Here is a 12,940-nt window from a genome sequence, read left to right as displayed (position 1 = left end):
AGAGAAGGCTGTAAAGAATTGTAACATAGGGAAGAGGATCTGGGTATTTTATGAGCATCCTTTCAGATCTTAGTTTTATTGGGGAAAATATTAATTGAGCTAGTTAGTACCTGTGAAGTGAAAAGTCAACCCAGCTAGGTCTTCCTCGTATAAACCTTCATCTGCATACTCATGTTGTCTCCTTTCCACGCTCCTTGTAGCACAGACCTCCCAGATCTCAGCTGCATAGTGCTTGAAATACCCATAGTGGCAGAAGCTACCTTATGTCACTCCGTCTGTGAAAACATGCAAGCAGAGCATTCATTTTTTGCCTCATTAACTAAAAAGGGAGTGACTAAACCCAATATTTCACTCTCAAATTTAAAAAATATCATTCACAAAACCCACGTAGATATTCTGAGCGGAACAACTGCAATTACAGTGGCAAGTAATACCCACAAGCAATTAATACAGTCTTTAGGTACTTTAAATATCATATTTATGACCTGTTGACAGCGAAGTGCTGTTGTTTTTTTTTTTTTTTAAATCAAAGGTTTGGAATAAGAGCATTTTACTATACAAAAATGATGGGAGGGTTTCAGTGTGTGTGTTATCTGTAACAAGTCTCTTCTTCTGGAATCATTAAACCATTACAGATTTCCCAGGAAAAAAAAAAAAAAAAGAAAGGAAAAATCCATTCACCAAGCTTCTAAGAAACACATCTTCTAAAAAAAGAACAGGGAACACATCTGAATATTTTCTTTTGAACTTAATTCAAACAGATGTACTGGCCTGTTACCGGGTTTGTGCTACAGCTACTTGCAAGATGAGTGGAGAACGTTTGATCCAGTGAAAATTTATCTCCTCCTAATGATGATATAAACAATGACACAAGGCATCATGACATGTTTTTAAAAATCAAGCAATATGAAGCAGCTCTCTAATTTCCTTCCAGATAGTCCTAAGCGCCTGGTCTGCCCTGTATTTTCTTGCTGTGCAGCTCTGTATGGCTGTGGTCTCTTGGCCAGGCCAAGACAGCTGATGGACTCCACCCTGCTGTGATCAGGGGCTGTGTCATACGTCAGGGCATATTCGGGTATGGAGCGGATAAATCCAGAGTGGACAACACAGACCTGCTTCCCAGAGAGATAAAGCACTGTGGTGCTCTCCCACTGCCTTCTCCAGCAAAGCGAAAACATGAAATCAACTTTCTGAGTGCTCATTCGCTGCCTGGGAAGGCACCGGAACGTGCCTCTGGTTCAAGCATGTCCTCAGGCCCTGAACACAAACGTGACTCTTACCAATGATAAACACAGAGACGACTCTGGTTCTTGTAGGTATTCTCATCAGTGCCACACAATAAATATTTATATACAATGCAGATTGTTTTCATGAGATGAGGAATGCAAACTGGCTAGTAAAAACAGGGCAGAAAATACCAAGTTTGATAAGCTGTTATTCAGATTTTCATATGGAACAGCTGAGAGAATGGAAACCAGAGGATATTTACATGTTCTGGCCTACTGGGAACGCACCAAGAGGCTGCATCATATTCAGGAATGTTGCCTTGTGTGCAAACCAGGAAACCACTTGTTGCTGGCTCACCCAGCAGCACAACTAGAGAGAGGAAGGGCAACACTCAGCATGAGCGACTTGTGGAAACACAACAGTGGAAACCCCGTGTATTACACCTACACTGAACAAGCTCGTTGCACACCTTTCTCAAGCGTATCCCTGGCACTGCACTATGATGGAAACCTTACTGCCACTGAAAACGAGTAGTGGGTTACACCCTCCTGTGCTTTTGAAAATCGCCTTTCTGAGGAAGAAACTTAAGATGAAGGTTTTATGGAGAAATAGAAGGAAATTTCCTTGTTTTACCCTTCATGCAGTAGGAAACTGAAAGCTGTGATTCACAAATGGGAACATATCCCCTAGCAAAGGAGCTGGTACTCTGCTTTCTCATTTTCCAAAACTCTGAGTCACTTTCTCTGTTCAAGCAAACATCACAGATGAAGTTTAAGCTGCTCTTGAAAGCATTATGTCTTTTGGTACAGATGGTTACCTTTCTTTCATTGTCACCATCTCCACTTAGAGTACAAAGGAAATAAAAAAATCCTATCCAGTGCTTGCCCACATTCACAAGTCACATACAGATCAGACTTAAAGTGTTTCCTGTTCCATGGGAAAATTAAAATGGATGAAAATGTTGCATGCAGGGAGTACAGCACAGAAATGCACTAACACACACAAATCGCCTTCTTGCATTTTGCCTCCATGGAACTTTGTCTTCCAGCAGTAACAAAAGTTTTTAATAAACCATTTCAACTCAGGCAGCTCTGGCAGTCACAGCTACATAAATTGAAAATTTCATTTGATTCATCAATTCAGTACCAAAATTAAAACTTCCCATCAAAAAGCATTTGTAACAGATACTACCCACTATTATTTCTTCTACAAGATCACTGAGTTCCAGTGCCATTTCTTGTACATTTTACTCTGCACTGTGTTGAACTGTTTTGCTCAAATATGAAAATCATGTTCACTTTTCTATTAACTGACTACACAAAAGAAATATAAAAGCAAAGCTTCTTCTTGACTATTCAGTTTAGCAAGAACAAAACTTGCTTTTTATGACTACTCAATTCAAATCCTGGCTTGTGTGATCATTCCTGATGAGAAAGCAAACACAGGAAAAGTTCAAATAATAAAAATAAAAGCTTTTAACAATGTGAAGGGATATTCCAGCACAACATTGCTATGAACACCATTACTTCATCCATATAACAAGATAAACAAAGGAGAACCTTAAGTATTTCAGAGTTGGCTATCTCATTCCCTGCCTTCAGCCAAAATGCAATTTGTTCACAAGTGAAGAAAACTCTGCATGTTAAACAAATCTTAAACTGGCAATCACTGCATCAGTAATCACATTTCATGTGTGCTCCTGCTGTAGAAACCATGACAATTATTCATGCCATATTGCAAAAACACTTTAGCATGTATCATGCTAGTTCTTCTGATATAAAAAAAATGTAACCAAGAATACCACTTGCAAATGAACATATAACATATATGCTTCATTCTTTCCACATCACTCTTTTAATAAGTTTGTTAGAACTACTTTTTCTATCTCATTTTAATTTAGATAATCTTTCTTCCTGAGCTTGTCTTTAACAAGGAGAAAAAATGTACATAATTGTGAGAAAAAGCACAAAAAAACCATAGGCACGAATCCATCATTTCTCTCTTCACCTTAATTCCATGCCGAGGCCCTCAACATCGATTACTCAGAGCGGAGAAAGGAATGCACTGCCCCTGTTATGGGGAATCATGAAGGATACCGTCTTGTTAATTTAGGTAGACTTCCATAAACCACCCTTTGCTAGGAGCTGATTTGTCTCCCACAGGTAAAACACTGAAGGCACTGACACCAATGGAAATTTTATCTTGACATTTGTTTTGGCCCATATTTAATTCTGCAAAGGTACAGTCTCAGCCATCACAAAATCCTACTCCTAGGTAACTGTGGGGTAGTAGGAACTACGCAGTTGGGCATACAGCTGTAATGGGCTGACAGTGCTTCACACTGTACAGCCCTGGCAGAAAGCTTGGATTTACCCAAAACAATGGTACAGAAAAACACCACAGGGCTTCCTTCTGGAGGAGGACTGCGGGTAGAGAATTTGTGCCCATACAATTTGAAGCTTGATGCTGCAAGTGCTGGTGGGCTGGTGGTTTACTGAGTGATTTGCCCCAGGGTAACCTGTGGGGGAGAGTCCCAGGTCTCCCCAAGCAATCAGGATACTTTTTTATTGTATTCAAGCACTCAGGCAGAGACAGAAATACCACATTTCAGGCACTGAAGCCTGGTAACTTGAATGAGCGTTTCTTCTCAGGTGTACGCTCTTCTTTCATCCATCCATCCCATCCCATCCATCCATCCCATCCATCCATCCATCCATCCATCCCATCCATCCATCCCACCCATCCATCCCTCCATCCACCCACCCACTCACCCACCCATCCCACTCCCGCGGAACAAAAACCAGGAATCACACGCCCTTCGCCGCGGTTCATTTCGCTGCTGACCTACGCAGCGGGGCGGGCTGCGGAGGCCGCCCCAACGGCCGCCCCGCCCCGCCCCGCCCCGCTCCGCCCCGCTCCACACCGCCCCAGGGCCGTCCGGCCGTCCGCCCGCCCTCCCACGCAACCGCCGGCGGACCGCCGCGCTCGCCGTCCGACCAGCTTGCTGCTCGCCATGCTGCCCCCGGGGGCGCTCCGCCGGCCCCTCGCTGCCGCCACCCGCCTGGCCCGGGCCCGGGGCCGTCCCCAGGTACCGGCCGGGCGCTGCGAGGGGGGGGGGGGGGCGGGGCCCGGCGGAGGCAGGCGGCGGGGCTGGCGGTGCGAGCCCCGGGGCGGCGAGGGGGCGGGGCTAAGCGCTGCGGGGACGGGGCCGTGCGTATGGGGGCGGGGCTTTCCTGCTGGGGGCGGGGTCTGGGGCAGCCCGGGGCGGGGGCGGGCGGTGCCCGGCGGTCCCGCCCGTGGCTCTTGCCGGCGCGGCTGGGGCTGTCGTTGTCGCGACATCCCCTGTTACGGGCCTGTTCGCAAACGTGGGCACGCCGCGTGATGAGCGTTGGCCAGGGTCTTCCTGGGATCGTGTGACGGGTTCTTTGGGTGGGAGAGGTGGTCCAGCAGTGGTCCAGTATTTGCTTGAGTGGCAGAAAACGCCTAGGTGTCTCCTTTCCCGCAGAAATTCGGCACTGGATGTGTCAATGACAGCCCACTGCTGTCGTGGCTGCTCACCATCACTTACTGTTCATTCAGGGTCCTGTGGGGACTTAGCAACTATAAATGCTAAAAGAAGCTGTGACACACGGTGACCAATACTAGATGTGTGATACTCCAAGGGGTCATTAGGAAACAAGACCTTTGGTCTTGGCCATCAGTGTTTTGTGGCTTGAGCTGTACGGTCCGCATGCCTGCTGATGCTCATGGAGTAAGTCACGTCCAAAATCCATCCTGCAGCCACCTCTGTGCAAATACAGGCTAAGGCCAAAGATTTGGTTTGCCCTTAATTTTTCTAGTTTTATTTGAGAGCTGAGTAGCATGTTCCAGGTTACTGAGGCAGCTGCAAAAGTAAGCATATTCTGGGCTTTGGGAAGCAGCCAGCGAAGGGCAAGGATGCAGACTTTAGCAATCTTGTGCTGGAAGGAATCAGTCATTTCCCAAGCATGGGTATCTTTTTCTTTCTTTTGCCAACAATACGTAATTTGCTACTAATGATGTAAGGTTCTAATTAGAGAACATGGCAGTAGTGTGAGTTGGTCAGGCAAGGGCAACGCAGGCAGATGTTGATGTTGCCTCTGCTTCAGTGGCAGCAGCAGCTTCACCTTTGAATAGTATGTTTAGCCAACTCTCTTTTTATTGCTTTGACTTGTTGCATCCTGCTGCTGGCTTCCTGAGGAAGGAGTATGAGAAAAGGAAAATCCTGCTTGGTTATAGGCTAATAATTAAACAACTGAGTGCCACAAGTAAAAGACACATCACGGTCTGTTGCACTGCCAAAAGGAGCTGCGGCAACTAACGCACCTGGGAACTATTTCCAAGCAAAAAAGTCACACAATCATGAAGTACTCCCTCTCTCAGCCCCCAGTAAAAAAAAATGCACCTATAGACTCTCACTGTTTTTAAAAAAATGTACAAATTAGACAGAAGATGGTTTTCTGGCTTGAGAATTATTTTTAGTTATTTTTCTTAATATTTTCCCTCAGGTACTCGCATCCCTTGCTACTGGGCCCAGACAAAATAATAGCATTTTCTATGAAATTCGCACCTATGATATTAAGCCATCGAAGATGAAGGAGTTTGTGGAAATGGTCAACAAGTACTTTCATCTTCGCACAGCTCACTCGGAGCTGGTGGGATTCTGGTCTGCAGAGCTGGGAGCGATGAATAAGGTTGTCCACGTTTGGAAGTACGGTACGCTCAGCATCCCTTTGCACTGCTCTGCTCTTTCCATGCTCCCTGTCTCCTAGGCAAAAAGGCAAAGAGAATGCTTACGCGGCTTTTATTTGTTGCTCTTACTGTAAGGAAATGTCTAAAAAAAATTTGTTCCTGTACCGATTACTGAAAAGAATGCTGCAGAGCCTGTCAGGACAATTTTAACGTGTTGGGATGAGAGAGTTACAACTGTTCTTAAACAGCAGTCTCTGCTCAAAGCGAGTGTAATAGAGGAACTGCAGCAGAGTGCTTTGTTCATGGTAAATATTTTTTCGGGCCAGTTCCTGAAACGGAAATGTCTTCAGAATTTCAAAATGGATTGAAAAAAGGTTGAGGCCTGCTTAATAACATAATACATATAAATGCAGGCAATCTATATGCAGTCTCTGTGTGCTTATATGCATGTATAATTGTTCTTAAATTTTAGTTCAGTGTTAACAGTCAGTCCCCTAAAACAAATGAGCATGCAGTTTGCATGCTTAAACTCCTTCTGCAGCTGTGCTGTGCTGAGGTGGGAAGCCACTCCAGCAGCCCCGACGTCCCAGGCACACAAAGCATTTTGTTGCTGTTTCAGCCTTGGTGGCAACAGGTTTTTTTCAATATAATCAACTTTTTATGTTGCTGGAGTCAGTCCTGACCTGGAAGGTGCTAGGGAGCCAAGAAAAGCTACAGTTATGTGAGAAACTAGGTGTGCTGTCTATGCTCTTTGTAGAGCCCAAGGGAAACTTGATACTTGGGTTATGGAGAGGTGGGAAGGCTCACTGGTATCATTTCTTCATATACTTGCTGCAGTCCAGGGTATAGCTGTATGCTGAGACAGAGAATATTGTTTCTGAAGTCTTTAGTCTGCTCGTTGAAATCCAGCATGTTCACGGCAGTTGTTTCGAATAAAGAATCACCGCTTTTATCCTGGAGGGAGTGAAGGGACCAGCCGTCTGTTGACGGGAATATTATGAGTTTACGTGCATCTATGGTTAATAAATTGTCCTGCTTCTCAGAACTTTTTTGCCTTGTTCTTTCTTTAAAAAAAAAAAAAAAAACCACCCAATTTTTAATAATCTGTGAGAAACTTTTAAAATGGAAAACTAAGGAAAAACTTAACATTTTTATTTGTTTCCTAATGGTGTGTATAAGGTACAACAGCCTTTCTTCTTGATTCATCAGACCCCTGCTTATATCTTTTTAGTAGTTAAAAATAATTGGTATATTTTTCTCTTGGTCCCAAGACACTGATATTTCTCAAGGTTCTTCCCTTTCTCAAATGATGGATTTTTCTCTTGTATTGTTGAAAGCTGTCTGCATAAACATACTGCTCAGGATTCCACTGTAGCCTAACCAATTGAAATTCAGAGACTCTTAATTCTGTGGATTTGGTTTTAATTTAAAAAAAAAAAAAGGGGGGAAAAAGAAGAAAAGCTCTAGATTGTGGGCATTTAATAACTTTTTGTGTAGTTGAACAAACAAACATTACTTCTACACTTGCAATTTTAATGTTATTTTATATAAACCAAAGCTCATATTTTCTTCATTTTCTCTTGATAGGTTAATATTCCTTCTGAATTTTCTTTCCCACTTTCCTTCCTTATCCACTGTGCTTTCTCTGAGTCTCCTTATCTTCAGTAACTGTTGCCACATCCAGTAGTCCCTGCGGATGCCATATATGAATCTTTCATAACAGTAACATTGCTTAACTTTTTTATAAACTTTCTTGGAAAATTTGGTTTGGCTTGACACCACTTAAATACGAGAGCTAAAGCAAAGATTTTTGCAGAATTTGAAGAAAACTTACCACATCTGCTTCGAGCTAATACGCTGTTTAAAAAGGTCAATTTCAAACTTACCTAAGTGCAGCTTGCCTCCTTGTAATTATACATTTTGATTGAGCTTGATGTGACATTAAGTGCATTTCTTTCATATTTTTTTTCTTTTTTTTTTCCTTTCTTATAGACAATTTTGCCCACAGAACAGCAGTCCGGCATGCGCTAGCCAATGACAAAGACTGGCAGGGAAAATTCATCTCCCCAGCTCTCCCTTTGATAGAAAAGCAGCACAATGAGGTTGCTTATCTGGTACCCTGGTGTCAGCTTGGGAAGCCTCCAAAAGAAGGGGGTGAGCTTATCTTCTCTTTTGCTGATTAAAGTTACTGATGCTGACAGACTAACAAAAAATGGCTTAAAGTTTAAACGAGGTATTACACTGTTTAATAGTCCTTTACGTAGCAACTGCGTGTACATACACCCATGTGAAAAAGGTGACATAACACAGGTGAGGGACAGAGTTTTTAAGAAGGATTTTACACTAACTTATATCAGTAGCTGACTAGAGCCCCTATCGTTAAGGTTGTAATGTGTGTGAATTGCCTAAATGAACATGCCAAATGGCAAAGCCATAGCAGCGGTCAGAGCAGTCATCCCAGACTTGCTTTGTCCATCTGTCAGTGAGAGCGCGTTTCCTGGAGACACTTAAGACAATGATTGCACTCTTTCACAGGTGTTTTTGATCAATTTGCTTTATGGTAATGCTGCTTTCATATAATAGTTGTAAGGAAAAAAAAAAAGGCAAAATAATCCCTACTTTTATCCAAGATATATGCACGTCAAGCATACTTTCTAACAATCGTTTAGATTAGCTGTAGATGTCCCGTCTTGATGTATTTTAATTCTCTCTGTAGCAAATGTGGTATTAATAGTATTGGCTGTTTATCAGCATTTGCAGACTTTGTTGCACGGAGTGATATCAAACAGGCCTTGCTTTAGTCCTCAGCATGTGCATACATGCAGGAATCCTTGTTCTTTATTTCCCCGTGATCCTGAATGTTATGCTGTTACAATTCAGTTTGAAAGCAGTTCCCTTTTCTCTTAAAACTGTAGAGCTGACTTTTCAAACACTTTGTTCCCATTCTAAGTTATCTCCAACCCGTTGCTGGAGAATGAGACCAGACATACATTGCCACATGGCAAGTGTCTGGCTTTCTTTTAAGGTGTCAGCAATTGTGATCTAGAGTAAATACCTGAATGGAAAGGAGGTGGGTAGCACATCATGTAGCAGGACTGGAGTTTTTCAGCAGCTCATGCCATTTGTCTACAAAGAAGGGAGACTGTTTGGCAGAGAAGGGATGCTAAGCTAGTCCTGGTCTCTTGGTTATGCCTTCAGATCTTGCTGTGACCAACTGCCAGGAGTTAAAGGGGCTTATAATGTCATAAACCACTTCAATGCCAGAAAACATCACCAGCCTTAGAAAAGGCCACCGTGCATTGTTCAGTCAGCCATCCAAATCCTGCAAACATGTATGAGTACTTGCAATTGCTACAAAGTAGTCTGAATCTCCCCAAATTTCCAGGCAACCATAAAAATTGCTAAGTTGGGCTTTGTGTGAAGCCTTTGGTTCCTCAGGGTCCCCAATACTTATATTTGCACTTGAACTAGCTCCAGTTAGCAAGCTGCTTGGTGTGCTCTTGTGAGCCCTTGGATGCTGTGAGATGTTGTGCATGCTGGGCACGAAGGGGCACTTTCACCTCCTGCTGACCCCAAACGGCAGGGAATTACAGTACTGGTTTCACAATGAATTTGTTGTGGCCATGACACACTGTTTGAGAACCGGCATATTAATTTGTTTTGTTCTTTGAGGTCACCTTTGCCTTTTTTTTCCAGGAGTATATGAATGGGTTACTTTCCAGATGAAGCCTGGTGGGCCAGCATTGTGGGGTGAAGCGTTTCGAGCTGCAATCAATGCTCACATCAACACAGGCTACACCAAGCTGATCGGTGTTTTCCACACAGAGTATGGATTACTTAACACAGGTACTGCTCAATTTCTGATACAGACTTTGGCATGGGAAGGGGCAGAGGTGGAGGGGCAAGCCCTTGTCCTGGATCAGGATTGGCTGGTTTGATGAAAACGTTGGTGTAGATCACCAAAGGACTGTAAACAGTCCTTGAACCCAGCTTTGTATATTGGGTTACAGGCTTAAGCCAGGTGCTGCTATCTTTAAAAGACTCTCAGATCTGATGTTAAAAAGTCAAAGCTTTTACAGGCTCAGCAAAGGATCATCCCACCACTTACTGAAGTATTGTTTTTGCTAACTGGAAGGCACCTAGCAGGTGAAGGCAGACTGCTAGGACTTACTGTACATGTTGTATTGCAGCATAACAGTATTCAGCTGACTTTATTTGTACTTTCTCAGTCCACGTGATCTGGTGGAACGAGAGCCCAGATCACCGGGCAGCGGGAAGGCACAGTGCCCATGAAGATGCCAGAGTGGTAGCAGCTGGTAAGAGATGATGGATCCAGAGAACTCACTAGTGTTACCTGCATGCATGCTGAGAAAAATATTATTTCTCATTGTATTACTGTCTTAATTAAATATGCATTTAATTTCAGTGCGGGACAGTGTCAGATTCTTGGAGTCCCAGCAAAATATGCTCCTGATTCCTCTGCAATGCTCGCCGCTGAAGTAACTTTCTTCTAAAGGATGTAACTGGTGGCAGAAAGGACAAGATGGAAGTGCCATCACATGGATCATCATACGTTCATGAATTGACCCAAGTGTTCTTCAGTTTACAATAAATGGCTGCAAAATGCCGATCACTAGCAATGTAAATCTGTAAAATTTTGCACCCTGATAGAAACTGCTAAACAGAAGTTTACAGTGATGTTCCTACATACACAGGAAAAAGAACTTGAGCCATATCACTTATGGCATGAACCACACTTCACCTATATTTTGTAACCTCTCAGTTCCCAACACTTTTCTGCATAGCTAGATCACTTATCAAACCTACTAAGTGCTGTTTTCCAACGTTTTGGCTCAGGGTTGGTATCATTTTCATAATGTACTTTAATGACTCTTGTCATTACCACATCTTTGCTATTGCATACTGGTTTAAGAAGGGATGCCCCCACAAACCTGTTACCCAGCTATGTTTTAATCAGACTTCTCACTGGGATGCTTTATATTAGTTCTGAGTAACATGAAACATTGCCCCTAGGAGGTGTTGCAGTGAAGCTGGTCAGGTGATGGGACCCAATGAACTCTGCCACAAAAAGAGCATTTATTCACTATCTTGTTATAGTTCACTTCAGCCCTTTCCTTTTGTGTTCAGTAAACATTTCCTCAAAACTGTTGGTTACGCACATAATGCGCTGCCTTAAGTATTTTAGTATTTGTTTATGGTGCCAAAATGGGATTATTCCTTCTTATTCAATGGTGTAGTTGAACTCAGCTGATCTACATATCCTTACATTCTTGGAAATACTTTTTGCCAGACTGTTAAAAGCCAAATAAATTTGGATAAAGCATGAATTTTCAGTGTTTACAGCTTAAGCTCTTTTTTTAAACTGTGAAATTATAAACCCCATTCTCCAAGCACAGTATTCAGCAGGTCAACAACAGTCTTGATAATAGTTGCTTTAGAGCCAGTAAACTAGAGTGAATAGCGGCAACACAGAGGGCACACGGGCTCAGAAGTCAAACTTGTGTTTTGTGTGCAATGGTATGGAGCACCCTCTTCTGCAATTTAAAGGTCACTAACTGGCAGAGCACTAGGGAGGCTTTTCCACAGGTTAATCACCGACTTGCAATAAGCAACTGATTTCACATCTCTACTGAAGTATCTTTGTGCAGTCTGCCTCATGATGATTATTGTTTCTGTAAAGTGTATTAAGATCTCAGGGAGGTCACTAAAAAAACAGCTGTGGGCAATTAAGCATATGTGCAAGGTGCATGGATAGGATCCAGCTGCAATATTAAGGGAGTATAACAGGTCCCAGCTCCTACATGCAAGTCTTCATACTCTCCTCCCTCCAACAGAGCCATCTTTAGCACTCTCAGGGTGGAACAAGCACTACTTCAGAAAACACTGTCTTGTATTTTACAAATCTACTTTTTAAGTTATAAAGGGCTGATAAACCATCACTACTACTTGATTCAGAATGTTGCTTCATGGCAGTTAACTCAAAGGAGGACTTTTAATAACAAAAACATAGGCTCAAAAATGGTACAGGGAATTAATAGGACTTCTTTTTTTCCCCACTTGAATGCAAAAGTTGTTGTTTTATTGTTTACAGGAGAAAAAAAAAATACAGAGATATATTAAAACCAGGGTTTTTTTAGTAAAACTATTTTTCTTGTCACCAGCATTGAGAGTGAAGAATACTCAGGATGTCAGAGGCGTGCTTTATTCAAAAGTTTGTTGTTTTCTGACAAGAGGCTGATAAATCAAGCACATTACCCAAAGCACCAGCTGGACACTAGATTAAAATAGAAAACCCAGGAAATTTTAATTGGCTTCTTATCTCAGAATGAATTTTTCTGAGGAGCGTAACTTCAAGAATTGGTTAGATTCTGGAACTTAATTGGTTTACAGCGTGACTACAGGCAGTAGGAAGGAAAAATTTAAAGATCACAGACCATTATTCTGCTTTCATTTGTAAACTGCTGTTCAAAATCAATGTAACATTAACTTGAGTGATCTTCCTGTCATTTGATATTAGCTAGGGATTAGCCAAGTTTAGGGTATTTCAGATTCTTTACACTCAAGCATGACATTTTGCTTTGTCAGTGAAAACAGGTACAGCGTATCAATAGTTGCAGCTTGCCGTACCTCTCTAATGGAAATATTCAGAGGCAGGTACCTGACTTGGGATTTAAACATCAAGGTAAGTTTGTTATGCACTGCAGCTGGGTTTCACAGTTACACCAATCACTTTTTTCGGGGTTTGCTGGAGACCTTTCCATTTACTAGCTTTGGAAGCTTAAAAGTAGCACTTACTTGCCTTTCAAATCTTGTGCCACCTCACTTACCTGAAAATAGTATGTGGCTTATGCTAATTTGTAGAGATACTGGAACTTGCATGTACATTATACATCAAAATTCACAACAAAACTGGGCAGAACAAGAGCTGCTAACAGCACTCCTCAAAAGAACATATGGAAAAATGACACTTTGAAGACAATGG

The 12,940-nt window shown here is 42.5% G+C and overlaps 1 protein-coding gene across 1 annotated transcript; it reads left to right on the top strand.

Moving 5' to 3' along the window:
- Positions 1–4,188: 4,188 nt before the first annotated feature.
- On the top strand, positions 4,189–11,359 carry NIPSNAP3A (nipsnap homolog 3A). Its single transcript, XM_082497172.1, has 6 exons — positions 4,189–4,315; positions 5,754–5,961; positions 7,930–8,091; positions 9,634–9,783; positions 10,167–10,253; positions 10,364–11,359. Exons 1-6 carry the CDS (start codon positions 4,241–4,243, stop codon positions 10,438–10,440), a joined length of 759 nt encoding a protein of 252 aa, XP_082353298.1. The 5' UTR covers positions 4,189–4,240; the 3' UTR covers positions 10,441–11,359.
- Positions 11,360–12,940: the final 1,581 nt, after the last annotated feature.

The sequence above is a fragment of the Vanellus vanellus genome, assembly GCF_965231255.1.
Source record: "Vanellus vanellus genome assembly, chromosome: Z".
NCBI classification, from domain to species: Eukaryota; Metazoa; Chordata; class Aves; order Charadriiformes; family Charadriidae; genus Vanellus; species Vanellus vanellus.
The sequence above is the reverse complement of the archived record's forward strand: the minus strand, read 5'-3'. Positions and strand labels throughout refer to the sequence as shown.

What these genes read in the sequence shown, in the direction of transcription:
- NIPSNAP3A (XM_082497172.1), top strand. Translation starts at nt 4,241, where the DNA reads ATGCTGCCCCCGGGGGCGCTCCGCCGGCCCCTCGCTGCCGCCACCCGC. An exon ending in GGGCCCGGGGCCGTCCCCAG is followed by an intron (nt 4,316 to 5,753) that starts GTACCGGCCGGG and finishes ATTTTCCCTCAG; the next exon opens with GTACTCGCATCCCTTGCTAC. An exon ending in GAAGCCTCCAAAAGAAGGGG is followed by an intron (nt 8,092 to 9,633) that starts GTGAGCTTATCT and finishes TTTTTTTTCCAG; the next exon opens with GAGTATATGAATGGGTTACT.